At 48.5% G+C, this 19244-nt stretch overlaps 1 protein-coding gene across 2 annotated transcripts in view; it reads right to left on the reverse strand.

The window, feature by feature from the left end:
• The window catches only part of VIT (vitrin), a 91536-nt gene that overhangs the window by 19598 nt on the left and 52694 nt on the right, over positions 1 to 19244 (reverse strand). The window contains exons 7-8 of one of the 2 annotated variants that reach the window (XM_072937930.1): positions 13138 to 13329; positions 1435 to 1479 (exon numbers count right to left, since the gene is read on the reverse strand). In XM_072937930.1, coding sequence (XP_072794031.1) covers positions 1435 to 1479; positions 13138 to 13329 — 237 coding nt within the window. Of the gene's footprint in view, positions 1 to 1434; positions 1483 to 13137; positions 13330 to 19244 lie in introns of both variants that reach the window. The other variant, XM_072937928.1, reaches the window with a different exon arrangement.

The following is a 19244-nucleotide window of genomic DNA, read 5'->3' on the forward strand; positions in this document are numbered from 1 at the left end:
GCTTGTGTCTAACTGCTCTTCTCCACTCTGTCCCATCTTAAGAGACAAGAATGCGTGAATATTTACTGACAGGATACTAGAGACACAGCTCGCTTGCTTGCCCGGGTGCTTGGGGGCAATCTGAAGTCAGGCGGATCGAGAGCTGTCCCCTACTGCCAGTTAACTGATTCTGTCTGAGCCTTAATTTCCTTATCTGAGAGGATTAAGCACTTTGTTAGTGTGAATGGTTCCTCTGTGAAATTCTGAAAACTCGAGGTCAGGGCATGTGTCTCACTCAGCACATAAACCTTTCCTGTGCCTCCTCCATGTCGATCCTCAGTCAGCCTTTGGTGATTGAGTTGATGAACAAAGATGAGTGAGAGGAGAGGACAGTCTAATGGGGGCTGAGTGTAGACTGGAGGGGAAGAGATGAGACACAAGCAACTCAAACAAATAAGAGGATCTGATATGCAACCCTTCCCCTCCAGCAGGCTGAGACCAGAGTACAAAAGCAAAAGGGTTTAGTTCTTGGAGAGGCTGGGGTTGGGGGGAGGCGTTGATTTTCAGCCTCAGGGATTTTCTTTAGAGCTGTTTACCTGGGAGCTGGGTTCACAAATATATAAAGAAATAAAGACAATTAATAAGAGTCTTTTTAGGCTTGGTCAGGCCAATGAGTTTCTCAGGCAGAGGGAAACTTGCAGCACCGGAAGTAGGTCTCCCTGTTCCTGGGACGCTGAGCGACGCCCGCTCAAGAGTCTCCCCCAGTGGAGGAAGGCGCTGGGCACTCTGCTCACTCTTGGCTGCAGTAACCTTTCTCCTGGCTTGTTAGTTTTTCCAATTTGCAAAGCACATGATTTCATCTTCCCATTAAAGGTCAGCTTGCTCATCCTACTTCCTCACATCATTTAAAAAGTTTCACTTTGGGTGTCTAATGGCATTTCTTGGCCAAGAGCCCCCAGAGGTGAAGAAATGCAGGTCGAGTCCCAGGTCCTCTTTTCTACCTCGCATTCCCCACCGCCCCAGCAAAATCTGCCCTGGAGTTTCAAACACTAAATGCAGTAAATGTGGAGCAACACTCATTCACGTGAAGGGGAAACCTGCATCCCACTTGCAAAGAGGAAGAATAAATAGAAGGAAATCAAAGTGTGCTCCCAGGTGGAGTGAAAGTCTAACTCATTTTGAGGGCTGGGAACTCACTCCCTTCTGCCTTTTTGTCTTCATGTTTCCTTTCCCCTTTGTGATCCAGTGTTGTCCCTGGCCCAAGCCTCCCTGTGGGAGCTTCAGTGTGCCCTTTGCATGGTCACCAGATGCTGACGTCGGAGGGGACACTGTTGGAAAGGCTTCTGCAGCTGAGCTTGGCCTCTGTGCCACCAGCTGGATAATTAGACCCTCCTAGTTCTGTAATCCTAGGAATCTTGATCCAGTCACGGCCAGGAGGTCGGGCTGTATAATTACCTGCATCTAGAAGGACTGATCCAGGTTTCCACAAGTCAGGCTCCCCTGCTTGTCAAAATTAAAAAGAAACAAACTTATTACTTAGATGAAACCACAAGAAGCTCTCAGGTGAATTGTCAGAATGATAATGTTTTCTAATTGTGGCAGAAAGCTCAGTAAAGAAGCATGAGACCAGCCTTTGGGATGAAGCAACCTGAAATCTGCGGGATTTTCTCATTTAAAGCTCTTAAAGCCGAAGACAAAAACATCTTTACTCTTTCCTTCTGTTCGCTATGCACCGAGAATCATGGAATAATAGGAATCCTGGGATTCAAAGGGACCTAAAAGCTCATGCAATCTGAACCAAACCCCTCAGCCTGCTTCTATAACATCCCTACCAAGTGAGTGGTTGGCTGGTGTTGAATACCTCCAGAGATAGGAAACTCATTACATTCCCAACCAAAGCAGAGAACTTCTTCTTGGATTATTGAGACTGTGAGAAAACTTTTCATTGGATTGAGCTGAAATCTTTGTGCATCCATCCATCCTTCCATCCACCCATCCATCATACTTAGTAAGCACCCAAAATGTGGCCAGTATCATTCTGGGTACATCTGTCTCACTATCTGTTTGTGTTTCTTTTCTTGGAACCACACAGGACAAATGTGGCCCCTTCAGGGAGCAGCCAGTCCACTCATTTCCTGAGTTTCTCCTTTTCACCTCAAGCAGAATGGAGCAAAACGGCACCTGGCATTCTGTTTAACGCCCCCCGCCCCCAACTGGTGCTGATACAGTGGAAGGGGTGGTCGGGAAGGGGAGGTTCTTGCCCAACAGTCCCTGATCTCTTTGGGAGAATTACATCTGGGAGGCGCTCAGAGGCAGCACAGACATGTTAGGAAACCTCATAAAGACACAAAAAGTCTGTTTCTCTCCCTTCCTCATTACCCACTGCCACCCGTTGCCTTTAGCTCTCAGGCTGAGAGTGTAACCAACTGTTTCATTTCTTAAAGGCCATCAGCTCTCCTGCATGCTGCAATTATTAACACACTCAAAGGAAGTGATATTTTCCTGCACATGATTAAAAGATGCCAGGCTATTTTGAAAGATGTTCTGGTGTAATGATGAGAACTGAGTTTAATTTGGTTCAACCATTAACCAGGAGTAGGACCTTGAACAAGTCACATGCCCTCTGCGAACCTTAATTTCTTTTTGAGTAACATTAGCAGTTTGGGTGGGATGAACTCCAAGTTCAAAATATTTATGATTCATATGTTTAAACCTTTAGCTTCTTTCGCCTCATTACTCTATTGCCACCTACTGGTAAAGACATGTACTTTGCCCTTTTCCTAAAAAAAAAAAAGTGCTGGTGACATCTCAGTTTTTGCCCTTGAGTGTGAGGTAGGATGAGAATGCTGGGTGCTCTGTTACTTCAGTAGGAGATAAAGAGTTCTCTGACATGAGAGAATTCCAAGCCTCTTACTCCTGTCCAGGAGACGTATCCTTCTGTTAGTGCCCCTTTCACTTGTTTGGGACAAGTTTGAACCAAATCACTTTCATCCAAAAGCTGAAGGCTGGAAAAAAAAAAAAAAACAACACTGGGCCAGCTCAGACTTGGTGCTTTGGGATTTGGTAGTAATGAGAAGTAGATTGGTGAGAACATTTGTATTCTGGTGTCAGGGAGTAATGGTGTGGTGTGGCGTAGAAAGAAGTCAGGAGACCCAATCTGAGTCTAGGGGGCTTGCTGTTTTCTCTGATCTCCAGTCTTCTCCTGTGGGAAGCCGAGGTCGTAAGGACTTGTCCTGCCCTGCCTCACACGAAGGATTTACCTCGTGTATAAAATCACTCTGAAAAATGTAAGAGGCGCCCATAAAAAAACAAGGAATTATTTTTGTGACGGTCCTGGCTGGGTCATGTTATAGAAACAGTCTGTGTCTAAGAGAGGTATTGGTTCTGAACGATTTCCAGGGTGAACATCTGAAACCATTAACAGTTCCCAAGAGCAGTGAGCGCAGTGTCAGGCGCTGACCAAGCACCTTGCCGGTATTCAGTCACAGTGACCCTGTGAGGTGCAGGTGTGCTCCCACCTCACAGGTGAGGAGACTGAAGCACGGGGAGTGGCAGGGCTGAATGTTAAGCCCAGGCTGGCAGGCAGCAGAGCCTGCAGGTAACCACCATCTGTTTATCGCAAGGGGGCGTCATTGTCACTTCTGCCGCGGCTCAGGGGCCGGGGTGAGGTCATGGCAAAGCTAGGCCTGGAACATTCCCTGGTAAGGCGCGCTCCGCGTGAGGGCCCAGACCATCTCTGCTCTAGGATCCGAGCAATGGTTCTGGCTTCTGTTCCCTGCACATCTGGAAGTCACCAGCCCCAGACCTAAGCGGGAGCCGGGACGCGTGGCCCTTAGGGCTTTCCAGTTTTATGGGGCGGAAGCGCAGGTGGCCCTTCGGTCCTCTGGTTTCTCCCCAGTGACTCTGGTGCAGCTTTTAGGAGGCGGCGGCCGTCTGACAGGCAGCAGGCCTCTGGAGCCGGGGGGCTCGGCGCACCTGCCGTCCGCGGGCCTGGCTTCGCGCCGAGGGCTGCGCACGTCCCGGGGAGCACCTCCTCCTGCTGCAGCGAGTCGGGGGCGCGCGGGGAGCGGCTGCTGCTGTGCCGAAGGGGTCGCCGCGCCCGCAGCCCGTCGCACGAGGGCTGTCAGAGAAGGTCCTGGGCACCGCAGTCACCCCGGAGAAGCATCCACAGTCCCGCGCTGACAGATGGATTACCCTCCAAAGCTGTGTGAGATCTCTGTTTGGGACCTGGCAGCCTCTTCTCCTGGAAGCAACATCAACTCCATGGTTAGGTTTCCAGGCCGGTGAAGCTTATCTGATCAAACAGAGCTCAAGGTCCCGTGAAGCCAGACAGCAAAAGGATGGTTCCGAGGAAAAGCCACCGAGTCCTAACCTAAATCATCAGCAGCACAGCGCCGGGGGCTTCCATCCAGGATCAGAGGGCCCAGTAGGATGGGCGGGGTCTGGTTGTGGGGACCCAAGGAGGCAGTAGCATCACTGACTACTCTGGAAGCAGAGGGCGTGGTACCCACTAAGGCAGGCGTTTGGCAGCAGAGTTCTAGAATCTGAAAATACCCGAGTCATCTTTGTAGTTCCAACACATAGCACAGCGTCTAACATAGAGTACGCCTTCTAATTAAAGAAGTTCCCCTGCAGTGGAGGTGGTGGCTTCAACAGGAGGTGTGCCAGATTACATCTGTGGCCGGAGGGCACAGTGGGAGAGGGCAGCAAAAATCTCTCATGGGTCGTAAGTTCGAAGTCCTGTGCAGGAGAGGATGAAAATACTGAGGCTGATAACTTCATTAGGTCTGTACGTAGCTGCTTGTGTCTGTTTGTGGATTGCCCTCCACACAGATGGGGTATTGGGTGGGGCTTATGAAGTTCAGTCCCAACGTGATATGTTTTTATCAGTGGCTGGAATGCAGGCAGGTGGCATGTTAATCAATTTTGCGGATGACAGACAGTGAATGCATTCAGTGCTGAATTAAGATTCAGGAAGACTGCTGTGGACTACACTAAGGGAGAATGTGATAGAGATAACTGTGACATTCTAAGCTGAGTTCAAACACTTAGTTGCACCAAGACAGGATTGGGGTGACATGCTTCCGTAGAAACACAAGAGTGAAAAAAAAAAAGCCCTGGGAACTTGAGTGATTGTCTTGTTCAGTAGAAGATGAGCTGATAGTGAGACAGAGCTTCCCCCAAATGGAACTTGAGATGTTTTCACAGCAGCAGAGAATTTAGGACGAGAGAGGCAGTTCCCTGGCTCAGCCCTTGAGGCTCCGTGTCCTTCTCTGGGTGCCCTGTGCTGAGTCGCTGACAGCTGTGGTGTAGCTAGAGGGGGACCTGTTGGAGAAACTGGAGGAATTTCCCCAGAAAAGGTGAGACATGAAGGAGGACATGAAGGATACGTTCATATAATTGAAAGACTCTCAAATTTATGCTCTTAGAAAACAATGAAGATGCCAAAGAGCCTTTGTTTGTGTTGGTTGTATCTACTGATTTTTCTTGTATCAGAAATTTGTGCATCCTTTTGTTTGAAACAGAATATTAGCTATCAATCTAATGCCTTATTCATTCACTTTAAAATAACAATAGACCTATTTTATCATTTTTTTTTAAGAAAAAGAACTGTTTTCTAAAACAAAAGAATTCGAAGAACTGAGAAGACAGCTTGAATCAGACGTCAGTTCCCTCAGTCAGTGGTGAAATGTGTTTTTGTCGAAGTATGTGAAGAAAATCTGGCCTCACACAGTTATGGAGGTGGAGAAGAGAGGACCTCACAGAATCCTTGAAAGCAGGGTCCTCGGACCACACTTTGAGAAGTACTAGTTTAGACAAATTAGGATCAACGGGCTGAAGTTCTAGATTTTTATGTCAACAATGGGTTTGAGAATCCCCGCACTACTCCCGCGAAGTTATCCCACGCGGGACAAAAGCCTCCATCTGGCATGTGATAAGGGACTGGGGTTCATTTTCTTTGGAGGGAAGTTAGACTGGAAGCACTTCATACAATTCTTTCCAACTCTGTGAGCTGACGATATTCTAGCTGAGGAGCTGGGCGACTCCCCTGATACACATGACTATCTGAAGGGAGAGCCAGTTGAAGGGTAGCTAAGAAGCCCTGTGCTCTGACCTGCCTGACTGCCTGTGTGCCAGGCTCCCCACCTGCAGGAACCATCACGGGGCTTCGTGACTCGTCCAGGTCTGAGCGCCTGGGGCCAGGCAAGGCTCCAAGGCGGGGACACTCTGGGGTTCGTGGGAGTGTCTGAGGTGCTCAGAGCAAAGCTGCAGGGGTGATGGTGATGGTGAGGGGCAGCAGAAATGGGTAGGATATAAGGGCAGAAAAGGAGCTGGGAGTGTCTGTGTGGTCAATGAGATAGTGGTAATCATTGGCAGCGTGAAGAGGATGCAGAAGAAAGGGACACTAGAGCTAGAGACCCGGAGGCAGGACGATGATAAAAGGTGATAAAAAGGGAAGGGGATCAAATGCTAAAACAGCCTCAGGTTGTTAGGCAGGGAAAAACAGGAGCCAGAGATCAGGTACAGGCCTGGTTTCCATCACCCCCAGACCACGCCTGATTCGCGTGGGTGCCTGGGTGGTATTTGCGCTTTGTCCCAGAGGTGGGTCCCGGGATGCCCAGCTGGGGGTCTCTCTAGCAGACCCAAGTCCCTGAGAGTCCCTGAGCGTCCAGACTGGCAGAGACCTTCTCTGTGACACACAGAGGAGAGAGAGAGAGCAAAGAGATGTTCACCAGAGGTTAAGACAACTTGGCCCAACCTGGAGGTGAGCTGCGGAGGCCAGCAGTGTGCGCGGAGGCGTGTGTGAGTGCAGAGCAGGGACGGCAAGCAGCGGGCAGCCCAGCCAGGTGTCTGGTAAGCAGCTCCAGAGACCGCTGCCTCTGGGTACCCGGAGGGGATTACGCAAGGTCAGCTGACTTACATGCAATCAGCAACCTGCTTTCTTCCCTTATTTTGCCCTCAGATGAAGGTGCCCCCAGTTCAGATGTTGCTTGGAAGTCGGCCGAGCTCTCTGTGGTTAGCTGTACTGTGAGGCCTGCAGGGGAGGCAAAGATCCTGGCCAAGGGCACGAGAGGGAGCAGTCCCCGTGCTTGGCTGTCTCAGCGGTCCCACGGGCCTGTTAAGGCCTATAATGGCCTTGGAGTCCTTGGCCTGCCCAGCAATCTGAATCTTAAGCCCTTTATCCTGAGCACCAGCGTGTCTGTTGGCAAAGGTGCAGCTGTGAATCCACAGAAGCTTTCAGCCCTGCCCAGGGGACCCCGCAGAACGCCTGCTCCCATCTGGTATCAAAGCAAAACACACCCTACAGTCTAGGAATCTTTCAACACGTGGAGGACAATCAGGTATCCCCCAGCAAGAGAAGGACCTGAACTCTTCTCCTTCCTGGAGCCCCAGGGCTGCAAGGGAGGCTATGTCTCAAGTCTGCCCGCTCCTGGCCCCGGCCCCGAGCACGGTCTGTGGAAAGCATCTAACCACGCCGGGTTTTCCTTTCTCGTCTCTGCAGGCCTCAACAGCTTCTCAGAGAAGAGAACTAGTTTCATCACTCTGCATTCCCCATTCCTGGGCCAAACCTTTAAGGGATCATAGAAGGAAGAAAGGGGAGCCAGGGAGTGTCCTAATTCACAGGAGGCTTCCTGGAGGAGAGAGAACGTGTTTCTAGTCCCCACGTCACAGAAGCAGTTGAGTAAGACTGGCTCTGCCCTTTCCTGGGAAATGATAAAAACGTCTCTCTTTCTTTTGCCCTGGTTTCGCAGGTCTAAACCCCCGGAGAGTATCCCTTTTCAGGTTTGTAACAGCCCAGCTACCGAACCCTTAGGAATTTCTATCACAGCCCCCCCAGAATTGCCTCGAGGGAATGGCGGTCCTGAAGGCTTTGCTTATTTACTTTCCTTACAAGTTGGGCCCTTGAGCAGTCTCCTTTGTTGGCATATCTGGTTTAATGCTTTCTGTCCAAATCTGAGTCAAATGACAGGCTTAGAAAGACAGACCCCATGCAAACAAGCTTCACCTTCATCAGCAGCTGCAAAGGTGAGTTCAGGTTCTTACCTGGATTAGCGCAGGGGGCTATTTTGGCTGTTAGTGTAGGTGGTGGTGGACCAGAGATCTGCAATAACACTTGACTGGTCAGGGCATGAATTTTAATCTAACTGTTCTCATTTATTCCATGATCCGTCCTAGCAAGACTTTACCAAGGTCAGAACCAAGGTAATGCTTTGTCCTTGGGTGGTCTGAACCTGCCCTGGAGGAGGTGTTGAAATGGGGGAAAAAAAATGGATTTAACTCAAAACACTGACTGACAATTCTGGGTAATAGTAAACCTTGATTTCACAATTGTCAGAGCAAGCATCTTACTAAAGTGCCATATTTCTTTAGACTTCATTATTCTTAGAGTAATTGTCCTCAGCTGTGCCACTCCTGAGGCGGTTCAGGTAATTCTTCAGTAGAAATGTCACTTAACGTTTAGCAATTTGCTTAAACTGCATTAACACGGTATTGATGCAAATAACATTAGCTTTTAGTCATTTTTAAGGCTACACAATGGGTTATCCTGAACCACTCTGTGGAAAAATCAAATACACTTCAGCATTCATTATTTATTGGGCAATTCTTTCTGAAGCAAGGTTTTAAAAGGGAGGAGGGAGGTGGGAGATTCTGGAAAGAGAGATGCAAAGTCCATTTTGTGGGGGAAGGGGACCACATAAAAACCAGCTGAGGGAAAGAACCAAGTTTCATGGAAGGGAAGAGACAAGAGATCATGGGAAAATGCTCAGTTTTTCATAGAACCAAATCTGTCTGCTATAACTTTTCATTCCCTTTGTCTTTGTCCTAATTCTTTGGACACAAACTCAAAATAGCTTTGTTTTCGCTGGAATTATAAAGCTGACACATGCTCACTGTCCAAATATACACCGTAGATAGTAAGGAATCACTGGCAATTCCTCTCTCCAGCAGTTCCTGGTTTACAATTTTGGTCTATAGTGTTGTATCCCTTTTCCTACGTGCACGTTCTCATGTGCAAAACATAGTTACAGAACATGAGACTGGCGCCCGTGCTGTTTTGTAGCCTGCTTTGACTTAACAGCCTGTCACAGACCAGGCTTCCGCTGTCAGTAAGAGCATGTATTTCAGTAGTCATGTATTAACTTCTTTCACCATTCTGATGATGGACAATTAAGTCATCTCCATTAATTTTTATCAAGAACAGCATCTGTCCAGGCTTCTTTTGACTCTGGCTGATACTTACCTTAGAATCTATTCCTGTAAGTGCGGGAGCTGAATCACTTCTCCATACTCTTGCCGAAACTGTGTTTTACCCATTTCCAGTGTGAATTGGTGAATGATGACATCTTCTTGTTTACTTTGCATTTATTTGGATCCTGGTGAAGTTGGACGCCTCTTGTTATGTTTATGGGCTGTTTACAGTTCTCCACTGTGGCCTGCCTGGTCATGGCCTTGATCCATTTTTCTTTTGGAATATTTGTCTTACTATTCTATAAGACTGGATTTTAAGAAAAAAACCTTCTCCCGACACCTTAAAGAAGATAAACTTTCAGAGATGTGACATGTTGGTGAGACGGGAAACTGCATGTGGAAGGGATGGGCAGTTATAGACGCTGGTTCCTTCCTATCCCAGGTGAGCTGCCCTTGGTCAGAGGGCACAGTGGAGGAGAAAGGTGCGTCACCAAGCCTTGCCACTAGGTGGGGCTCTGCTGCCCCCTCCCTGGTTAACTTTTCCTGGTGGACATATTCGATGCTATGGTAGATCAGCTGAGGTAACCATGCACTTCTTCAGATGAACCAGGCCAGGAAAACGATGCCAGGTGAAGCCACTCCACCTTCCAAGCTTGTGGTAGGTTCATCTGGGCCTGAGGGATTCTCCATCTTTTCCAGAACTCTTTCCTCAGCATAACTAATGGATCTGGTTCTCCAGGCTGCTTCCTCTGGCCCTGGGACACAGCACTGGGACTGCCTGGCTCGTGTGGGTACCAGCATCATCCTTGGCCTCTCCTGTGAAGAACAGCCTTGCCCCTGCCCCGGGATCAGGGGTGGGTCTCCATCTCTCCGGCTCTTGGCTTCCCGAGCCCCAGTCTTGTTCCTTGTTCCTCTCTGTCCTGTCACATTTGCCCATTCATGGGTCAGTTAAGGGGTCATCACGTAGCCTTGGGGTCCGGCCTCATCTTTCTTTGGGTCTTTCCTCCTATATCAGCTCTTCTTCATGGGCTGGGAGAGACTCTGTCTTTTCCTGCTACAGAGTTTCTACTTACTGGACCCCCTCCAAGTTTCTGTGTCCTATCTGGAAGGCAGCTCTCTACCTTACTGTGGAACAAAGATGACTCTGACCCCCAAATGCAGGTTGTTCCGGGTCTGATTCTCATGTCTCAGGTGTCTGGCTGCAGGGATCTTGGTGGGCTGTGTTCACTGATGTAGCCCAAGACCCTTCTAGAATGGTGCCTGACACATAGTGGGCACTCAATAAATACTTTCTGAATGAATAAACAAATTAGATTTTGCTCAAACACCCCTTGACAACCACTTCTAGGATCTTCTGACTACAGTCACATATATGAAAGAAAAAAACACTTAATAAATGCAACCATGGCAACTTACTTGTCCATCAGCAGGAGAGTTGCTCTCTCATAATTAACAGAATATTTTCAGCTCATTTGAAGAAACAGTGAAGTTATCTATATAGCAAATATTATTTAATATAGTTGGGCTAAAATATCACAGCAAATAATTGTAGTCATGCATTAGGGGGAGGGTATAGATCAGTGGTAGAGAATGTGCCTAGCGTGCATGAGGTCCTGGGTCCAATCCCTAGTACCTCCATTAAAAATAAATAAGTGAACCTAATTACCTTCTCCCCAAAACAAAAGAAAAAAGAAGTAAACTTGGTTTCTTATAGTCATGCATTAAGATAGGCATTCATGAAAGTAGACTGGAGGTTTTCTGGACCTAGGGGAGGGAGGGATTTGGGGGTCATGGTGAGTGACTGTCAGTGGGTGTGGGGTGTCTTCTCGGGGTTATGAAAATGTTCTAGAACTGACTGTGGTGATGGTTACACAACTGTGTGAGTATAGTAGAAACCATTGACTGGTACACTTTCAATGGATGAATTGTATGGTAGGCGACAGTATCTTAATAATGCTGTGGTTTAAAAAAAGACATAGGCATTGAAACATCAGTCTTCACTCCTCTTCATTCCTACAGAAAATCCTTTGAGTAGGCCCTCCATGTTTTAAAAAGTCCTCTCTCCCTTCCGCCCTCCCCACTTTGGCTCCTTTCTTAGCAATCACGGCCCAGGCTGCATGGGGCTCCTGCCCTGAATATTTGCCTAGCCGTCTGCAGGGCAGCGCGGACGCGGGTGCTGGACCAGGATGAAGAGGGAGCACTGAAGGGCTGGGAGGCTGCTGCCCAAAGCTCCTGTCCCCAAGCCAGGAATAAGGAAGCTTTGCCAGGCTGGGAGCCACTGCTTCAAGTTGCTTGAGGTTTTCCATAAGCACAGACCCAACTTGTAACAGGATTTCCAAGCTCCCAGTGTAGCCAAATAAATACGCCCCAGTCTTAATTATATGTGTTATGTAAAAATGGACATCCTCTAAGGAGACACCAGGAGCAAACAACTCGTTCAGCTACTCAGAAGTCTTTGAAAGAATCAAGATGGTGGGGGAGTGCCTAATATATTTCAGGAATTATTTTTATGGTATTTTTATTTGGGGAATTTATAGTATAGTTCTTCCAGGAGTCGTTCATCAGATGGAATTATAATTGTCCCAACATCATAGAGTTGTTGGGAAGATTAAATAAAAGAATGCATGCAGGGCCCCCGGCCCAGGGAGAGAATGGGCGGTGCGTTCTGTTACTGTCTGTTACGGATTACAGCAAAGTCGGCTGTGTCTAAGACCCTCTGTCCTTGCCACCCCGTCCATGTCAAGGCAGGTCAGGCGCCTGCATCGTCAGTGCCCGGGGTGTTCGTTCACAGCCGGGGTGCCCTCCTACGAGGGGCGCCACCGGAGAGCCGGGCTGCTGGGCTTGCATCCCAGCTCTGCCCCCTCCCAGCTGCGGGACTCGGGGCCAGTTTCCTCACCGACCTACTCCTTGGTTTCCTCCTCAAGACAATGAATTAGTCAGATTAGAAGTAATGTATCTAGTTTACAGGGTTGTTCTGAGGATCGAATAGGCTCGTATCTGTGGGGTGCTTAGAAGAGTGTCTAGCACGCTGCAAGTGCTTGTTTCTGTTTGTGAAAGAGAAAGGTGACTAGAGAGCTGGGTGCTGATGTGGAAGCGGGGCAGGGCCAAGCTAGGTGGCAGTGATGTTTGGAAGCTGGAGATCAGGCTGAAAAGAATGAGTCCTGGATACTTCCTCCTAGAAGAAAAAAGGAGCTGGAGGCAGGAACTAGTTAGAAAAACTAGCTGAGACAATAGTGCCGCTCTGGCTGAGGAACTGCCCGCCCCCTGGCCAGGGGGCCTTTCGAAATGAGACGGGCACTCAGTGCCCAGGATGCCTAACATAGAAAGAGCCTGTGTAGAACTGGTATCTGCATGATCGCATGAGCTCCTAAGGTCGTGTTTCATGTAATACTGAGATGAATTCCATAAACTGGATTTTGGCAAAACCTAAAACCTGATTTGTGGATACAAGTGGTAAGACAAAAAGCAGTTAGCAAAGGAATAAAAACTTCAGCTATCTGGCTTTTCCTAGAGGGATTCTTTTTGTTTTGTTTGTTTATTTGAAGACTTTCAGGAGTATTCAATTTGTCCCTTAAAACAAAACAAAACCCAGCGGTGTTTACATATGATCCCTTCAACCCAGCTTTCGGAGAACTGGGGATTTTGCAGTGGGCAAATTTCACATAATAGCCTACCTTCCAAAGTACAATTAACAGAAGGTCTATTTTCAAATCTGCATTAAGCCCCTTCAACACAGTTTGCTCAGCCCTTAGCTTGGTCTGGAATCATTACTGGGCTCAAGTTTACCCGTGGAATCTGGGAGGACACAGCACATACCCCTCTCCTGGGTCTCAGGTGCTCTCCCCCAACCCAGCTAAAAAGGTGGGACATGGACACTACACGCAGGCATTCAGACAGAGCTATTAACTCTAAAAGCCCAATTTCCCTCTTTTCTAGCACATGGCAAAACACAGTCTTCCTACTGACCCAGCTCCCGGCTTCTCTGGCCCACAGGCTGTGGTCTGAGGCTGCTGCTGGTGGAGCCTGCAGATGGGGATGGCTTTGGCAATGTGGTGTGGGTGGCTCCGACCATGGTGGTCCCCGGTACCTGCATCAGGGTGACCGGCTGTGCAGTTGTCCCTGGAACTGATGAGCTGTGATCAGCTTTTGTGGTCTCACCTGTAAGAAAATGGAATTACACTGGGGCTTACAAAATAGCCAGTAGGCTCTCCAGGACGAAAATTAAATAAATGTTTATTGAACACTAGTTGTGAGCAAAGTCCTGGGCTAGTTTCTGTGGAGGATGAAATCTGTCTGCCCTAAAGGACTGTACAATCTGGATGGAGGAATGAGCCAATAAACAAACCAAAGATTAAATAACAACAAAACATTTAAAAGACAGTTCAGAATGACAGCAACGTGGACAAGGCAGAACACGGTTAACTGTCGAGTTAATACGCCATACACCAGAAGCAATGGTTCCTAAACATACTTTTTGCTTTGTCAGTTAATGTTGGCCACGGGATAGGAGATACTTTCAGGGTTTGCACCATTTTACAGAATATGTTTAATTTTTAATTTTTTAACACCTTTATTGTGGTATGGTTTCTGTATAGTAAACTACACATATTTCAAACGTACACTTTGATGAATTTTTATAGATGTATACACCAATTAAACCACTACCACAATCAAGATGGCTAACATTTCCATCACCCCCAAAGGGGTGCAATTTTCGAATTCCTATTTATCCCTTCCCACCCCCTTTATCCCCTGGTAACCATAGGTTTGTCTAGAGAATGTGTTTTAGATGTTCTAGTTTAGATTGGTTTGTGACTAGCCCACTAACTCCTCTGGGCCCCAGTTTCCGCATCTGTAAAATGGGGTAATGGAGCTAGTTAGATGGTAAGGACCATCTAGATTCTACTTCTAAATTGTGCTTTTCATCCACTTGTGATGATTTAGATTGTTTCCGTAATTTTAAATAAGCCTCAGTCTGTTAGGTTGCGGGCCCAGGGGCGGGGGCTGCCCACTAGGCTTTGGAGATTGTATTGAGAATTGTGGGTCTTTGGCAGAAGAAGATACAAGATGGCCCCAAAGTGACCAGCATCCTAGTCCTGGGAGGGACCATCACCCCACAGTCATGTGTGTCTGCCAGACCCCGTGGTGGGTGTGCTGGCTTCTATCCTGTGTATTCGTGTTACTTTCTTAGGGGTGCTCTGTCCAATTACCACAAGCTCAGTGGCTTAAAACAACAGAAATGTATTCTCTCACAGTTCTGGAGGCCAAGAGGAGGAAATCAGTATCACTGGGCTGAGCTCCCTCGGGAGGCTCTAAGGTAGAATATGCTTTGTGCCTCTTCCACGTTCTGCTGGCTGCTGGCATTCTTGGCTTGTGGCCACACCCCTCCAATCTTCAGGCCAGCATCCTCAATTGTCTCTGCTCCACCTGCACGTGGCCTTCTCCTGTGTGTGTGTCAAATCCCCCTCTGCTCCTTCTTGTAAGGATACATGTGATTGCGTTTAGGGCCACCCCTCTCCGGCCGGCAGACACTCCCGGATAATCTCCCATCTAAAGATCCTAAATCACATCGGCAAGGCCCCCCACAGCGCCCTGGAATTGGGTTGGAGTGAGGCTGTCCTGCCTGCTCCTGCAGGCATCAGCCCGTCAAGGCAGGGAGCAGATCCCTCCTTTACTCCAATGCTTGCTAACAGTTGGTTGCCTTTAAATCCTGCCTGGAGACCGTGCCAGACAAATTGCTAAAGAGCTGGCAGCGGCCCCGGGGGTTCAGCCAGTCTTCGCACCGTCCTTTGGCAAAACTAAACCTGCGTGATTTATGACGTTTCCATTACTTTAAAGGAATTGAGCTTTCATAACAAGTCCTAGGGAAGTTTCTAATTTCTCTAAAGTACTCTTCTGTTATACCCTCTGGTACATGCTACCAGGCATTAATGCCTCTTCAGGGAGATGCAGGCCCAGGTTCATATAGGGAAAGGCCATTTAACAGAATCACTTGTATATTTTATGAAACAGGATATAATTAGTAATTTGGAGAGAAATATATAAATAAACTTAAACTGACAGTACATTTTACTTGCAAATTATTAATTCAACCACAACCAATTAAATTAAAGATAAAACATCTACTTGGAAATAGTGAATATTTTTGCCACTTGAAACCTGTTGGATGCTGAAGATCTGAGCTTTCCTTTTCTCACTCCATTGGCTACCTGTGAGGTTTCTGTACACCCTGCCTGCCTTTGCTGATACTGATTTGCTAAAAAGCAGATTAAATTTCCTGCTCACAGCCATTTAGGTTACTTGCTTAGAACACAGATGTTTTCAAGCACGTCATAAATTCAGCCAACAGAGCCATCTCCCGTGGTCTTCCATGATTTTCCACGGAACATCTAGTATTTTTTGCCTGCTCTGCTTTACAGAATAAAACTTTAAAGAGGGAGACAGAGAAAGTCCTCGACACAAATGCTCCCAGCTCCTTACTGAACATAATCCCTGATGTAACTCAAAGTGAATTCTTCATGGGGCCAGCTTCCTTTTGAGCAATTTGAAATAAAACCAGTAAAACAGTTTCTTCAGACAACCTCAGATACATGTAAGTTTGGTCTGTTTTCAAAGATTTCCCACTTCCCTTAGACTCTTAACATATTACTCTTTGGTTAAGGTTGAGAACATCCCCAGACAACCACCTTCACCACAGCACCAGGAAGTCCTCCCAGCCTCTATACCTGGTCCATCATTAGATCACAGTGGAGGTGTTAACATGCAGATTCCAGGGTCCTGTTCACAGAGATTCAGATGCACTGGATCTGGGGTGGACCTTGGAAATCTGATCTGAGAACCCCAGCCAGCGCCAGGTTGGACCCCTGGCTCCCGCCCTCACCAGTCTGGCCCTAGGCTTTCTTCAGCTTTCTGAGCCTGGCTCCCTTTGCTGTAAAGTGGGGATGGTCAGACCTACTTGTATGTGTGTGTGTGTGTGTGGGGGGTCTATTGTCACAATTAGAGACCATGTCTGTGAGGGGGCTGCATGTGCTTGGCAGATGATAGGTCTTTGATAAATGACAGCAGCTGACATTTATCACTGTGCTATGCCTCCCTCTCCCCCAGTGGAAAACAGCACTTCAGCAGGTGTCAAATGTGAGGTGACTGAAGGACACTGAAACCAGTTTAGCAGCAATGCCTGGGGGTCATAGTGACAGGGGAGAATCTGGCTCTGGCCCAGGAGCTCAGGACATGTCTCAGGGCTCCATACAAGGGCAGGAAACCTAATGTTCACTGAGCATCTACTAGGTGCCTCTTTTACATAAGCTTTCACATGTGGTATTAATCACAGTCCTGGAAGTGACCCAAGTCCTCCCATTTTTGGGCTAAGGGATAGATTCTTCACGAGGTCAAAGCTGTGCTTCAGTTCACACAGACCAATAGGCAGCAGAGCCAGGATGTGGACTCACATTTGTTTGATTCCAGATTCCGTAGTCTTTTCCATAAAAGGGGAACAAAGTGGAAACCACGAGCTGCTTCAATATTCCTAAATGCAGTTCCTGTCATAGGGTGGCCTGAGGTCTCCAGAGTTCTGGTAGAAGGAGTCTTACTCCCAAGACAGGGGGAAGGGGTTGCCTTGGATGGTGCAGGCAGTGAGGGCAGAAGGGTCCTGAACAGTCAATGTATTACAATAAACTTGGACTTGACTTTCTTCTAGGACAAAGGATGGCCAAGGGGGAGTCAGGAGGCATTTTCCTGATACCTTTGCTCAGCAAGAGTAAGGATTTACTTTCCCTCGTCTTGTTGATGTGCCAGCCACGGGCCTTCCCAGCTTTGGGTGGACTTCTACACCCTGACACTTACCTGTTTTTATTTAGCTTGGGGGCTTCAGCCAAATAACAGTGGCCCATTTTATGGTTGCTAACTGCCTTGGGAACAGCATTTAAATCTCAGGAATGCATGTCCTCAGTAGGTGCTGTGCGCCGCAAATTAAGATGCTTCCTATTTTGTGGGCGAGATAACTTCCTGGTGGAAGAGGGTTATTATACTTTGGGGGGTCGTCCTAACCTGACCTCCTGGTTCACTCACACTCTTGGAGAGATTGGGAAGCATCTGGTAGTGGGGGAGGGGGCGTGCTGAGCCCGGTGAGGCTCTTGGCCCTCACATCACCATTTCTCCTGCTTTCTTCAATTTCTAGAGGAATCTGATCACTGAAGGAAGAGTAGCAACAAAGGGGGCCACCCTTTGATGGTTCTCACTGGAATTTTTAACTTGAATGGTGAAACTCACTCCAGGGTAGGGCTCTCACTTGAGAGAGAAGTTCCTGTGTCTTGAAGTTGGTTGAGACCCCAGGATCCCTTTAATGTGGGAACCCTTACAGTTGAGCTCAGTCTTGAGCCCAGTACATTCAGCCCAGCTGAATGAGTGAATGAAGGAATGAACCTAATTCTCAGACTGACAACTATGGATGTTTGTGTGACAGGAGGCTGATAGAGTGTCACCGGAGGAGGAGGTGGCTTGGTAAGAGGGCAGGTGACAGTAGCAATGCCCAATGTTCTAACTATGGCTTTTGCTAATTTTAAAATTACATAGCAGCAAAGAGTGAGAAGGCATCCCGGGTCCTCCGGACCCCTCCTGGACGTCAGCGAGGCGGGCACAGGGAGCAGGTGCCTGCTGGGGGTGGACGGTGCTACGCATGGGGCCCAGGCTAGACAGAGGAGTTTGGAAAGGATCTCTGCCAAGGGGACGTAGAAACCAAACCGATTTTGTAATCGAGGCTGTCATTTGGCCGTAGCTGGTTTCTCTTCCTCCACCCCCTCCCCAACAACTTGACCTGCGTTGAGGCGGTCCGCTCAGAGTCTGAGTGCTGAATGGGCCAGTCGGAGCGGTGCCCCTGAGCTTCCCATGGAGGGGGGCCATCCTAGCAGAACCTGCACTGTCCCTCACCCACCTGACCCAGGCCAGCGGGTAGAAGGTCAGGACCAGAAGAAAGGGAGGGTCTGTAGCTGCCACTGGGGAAGAGCAGCGTTCAGGGTAAGAGGATATCCCTTTTCTCCCCAGGCTTTGTCCTCCCCAAGCCAGATGCAGGGCCTTCCAGAGAACCACTCACCAGGATGGCAGGACCTGCAGGGAGGGGAGGGGCCTCTCATTCCCACCGACTTCTCTGAGCCACAGCACCACGGGCCCACCTGGTGCACTCAGGAGTGGAGCTTGGAGAGAGTTTGGGGAGTCAAGAATTATGCTCCCTCTCCGGGTAAAAATAGGGTGTGTTTTCTGTGTGGTCCCTGAAGTTGGGTGCTTCCTTGAACAGAGGGTCTGTTTCTGAAGTGGAGGAGGAGTGCTGCTCGAGGGGAAGAGGGGTGATCCTGAAGGGGCTCATGAAGCCAAAGGTGAGGGGAGATGGACAAGAAAGGCCACCTCACCCCATCCTCGTTCTCCTCGGGCCCCAGGAGGGAAGAAAAGGAGGAGGACCCCAGCCATTCCCATGACCTTGTGCAGAGGGCAGGGTGCCGGGAGCTGGCCTGAGGGCTGCTGCCCAGCAATGAAGCCCCTAACTCAGAGAAGGGATTGAAGCCACAGACTTCAGGCCCAGCCAGATGGAGCCAGGAGAAAGCTGAACATGGCCCCCTGCCCCAGATATCCGCACATAAGACCCACTCAGAAATCTCCGAGAGCTTGGCCTAGAGGAGGCAGCAGAGAGGCCAGGGACACTCTCCCCCCACCAACTGGACAGCCACTTAAGGAGACTTCTGTCACCTAGTCCTCTTCCCCGGGCCCACACCAGAAGGGGACCAGGGGTATCTCAGAAGTGGTCCAGGAAGCACCACCGTCTGCTGCCAGTGTGTGAGTGGGGTCGGGTTAAGGAACAGTTGATTTCCATAAAAAACCAAACAGACAAAAACAGGTCTAGATAACTGGAATAATTAAGAAGTCATTAAAGATACAGCTGGAGCGGTAACTGAGGGGGAAAAATGAAATTCCGCATGTGAACGCTAGGCTCCTCAAGTCAGGATTCCTTATATACACTGTAATTAGCATAAGGAAATGCAGGGTCATGGTGTAGAGAGGGGGTTTTGGAGCCACTGTCTGGATTT

This window comes from Vicugna pacos, chromosome 15, assembly GCF_048564905.1.
Source record: "Vicugna pacos chromosome 15, VicPac4, whole genome shotgun sequence".
NCBI classification, from domain to species: Eukaryota; Metazoa; Chordata; class Mammalia; order Artiodactyla; family Camelidae; genus Vicugna; species Vicugna pacos.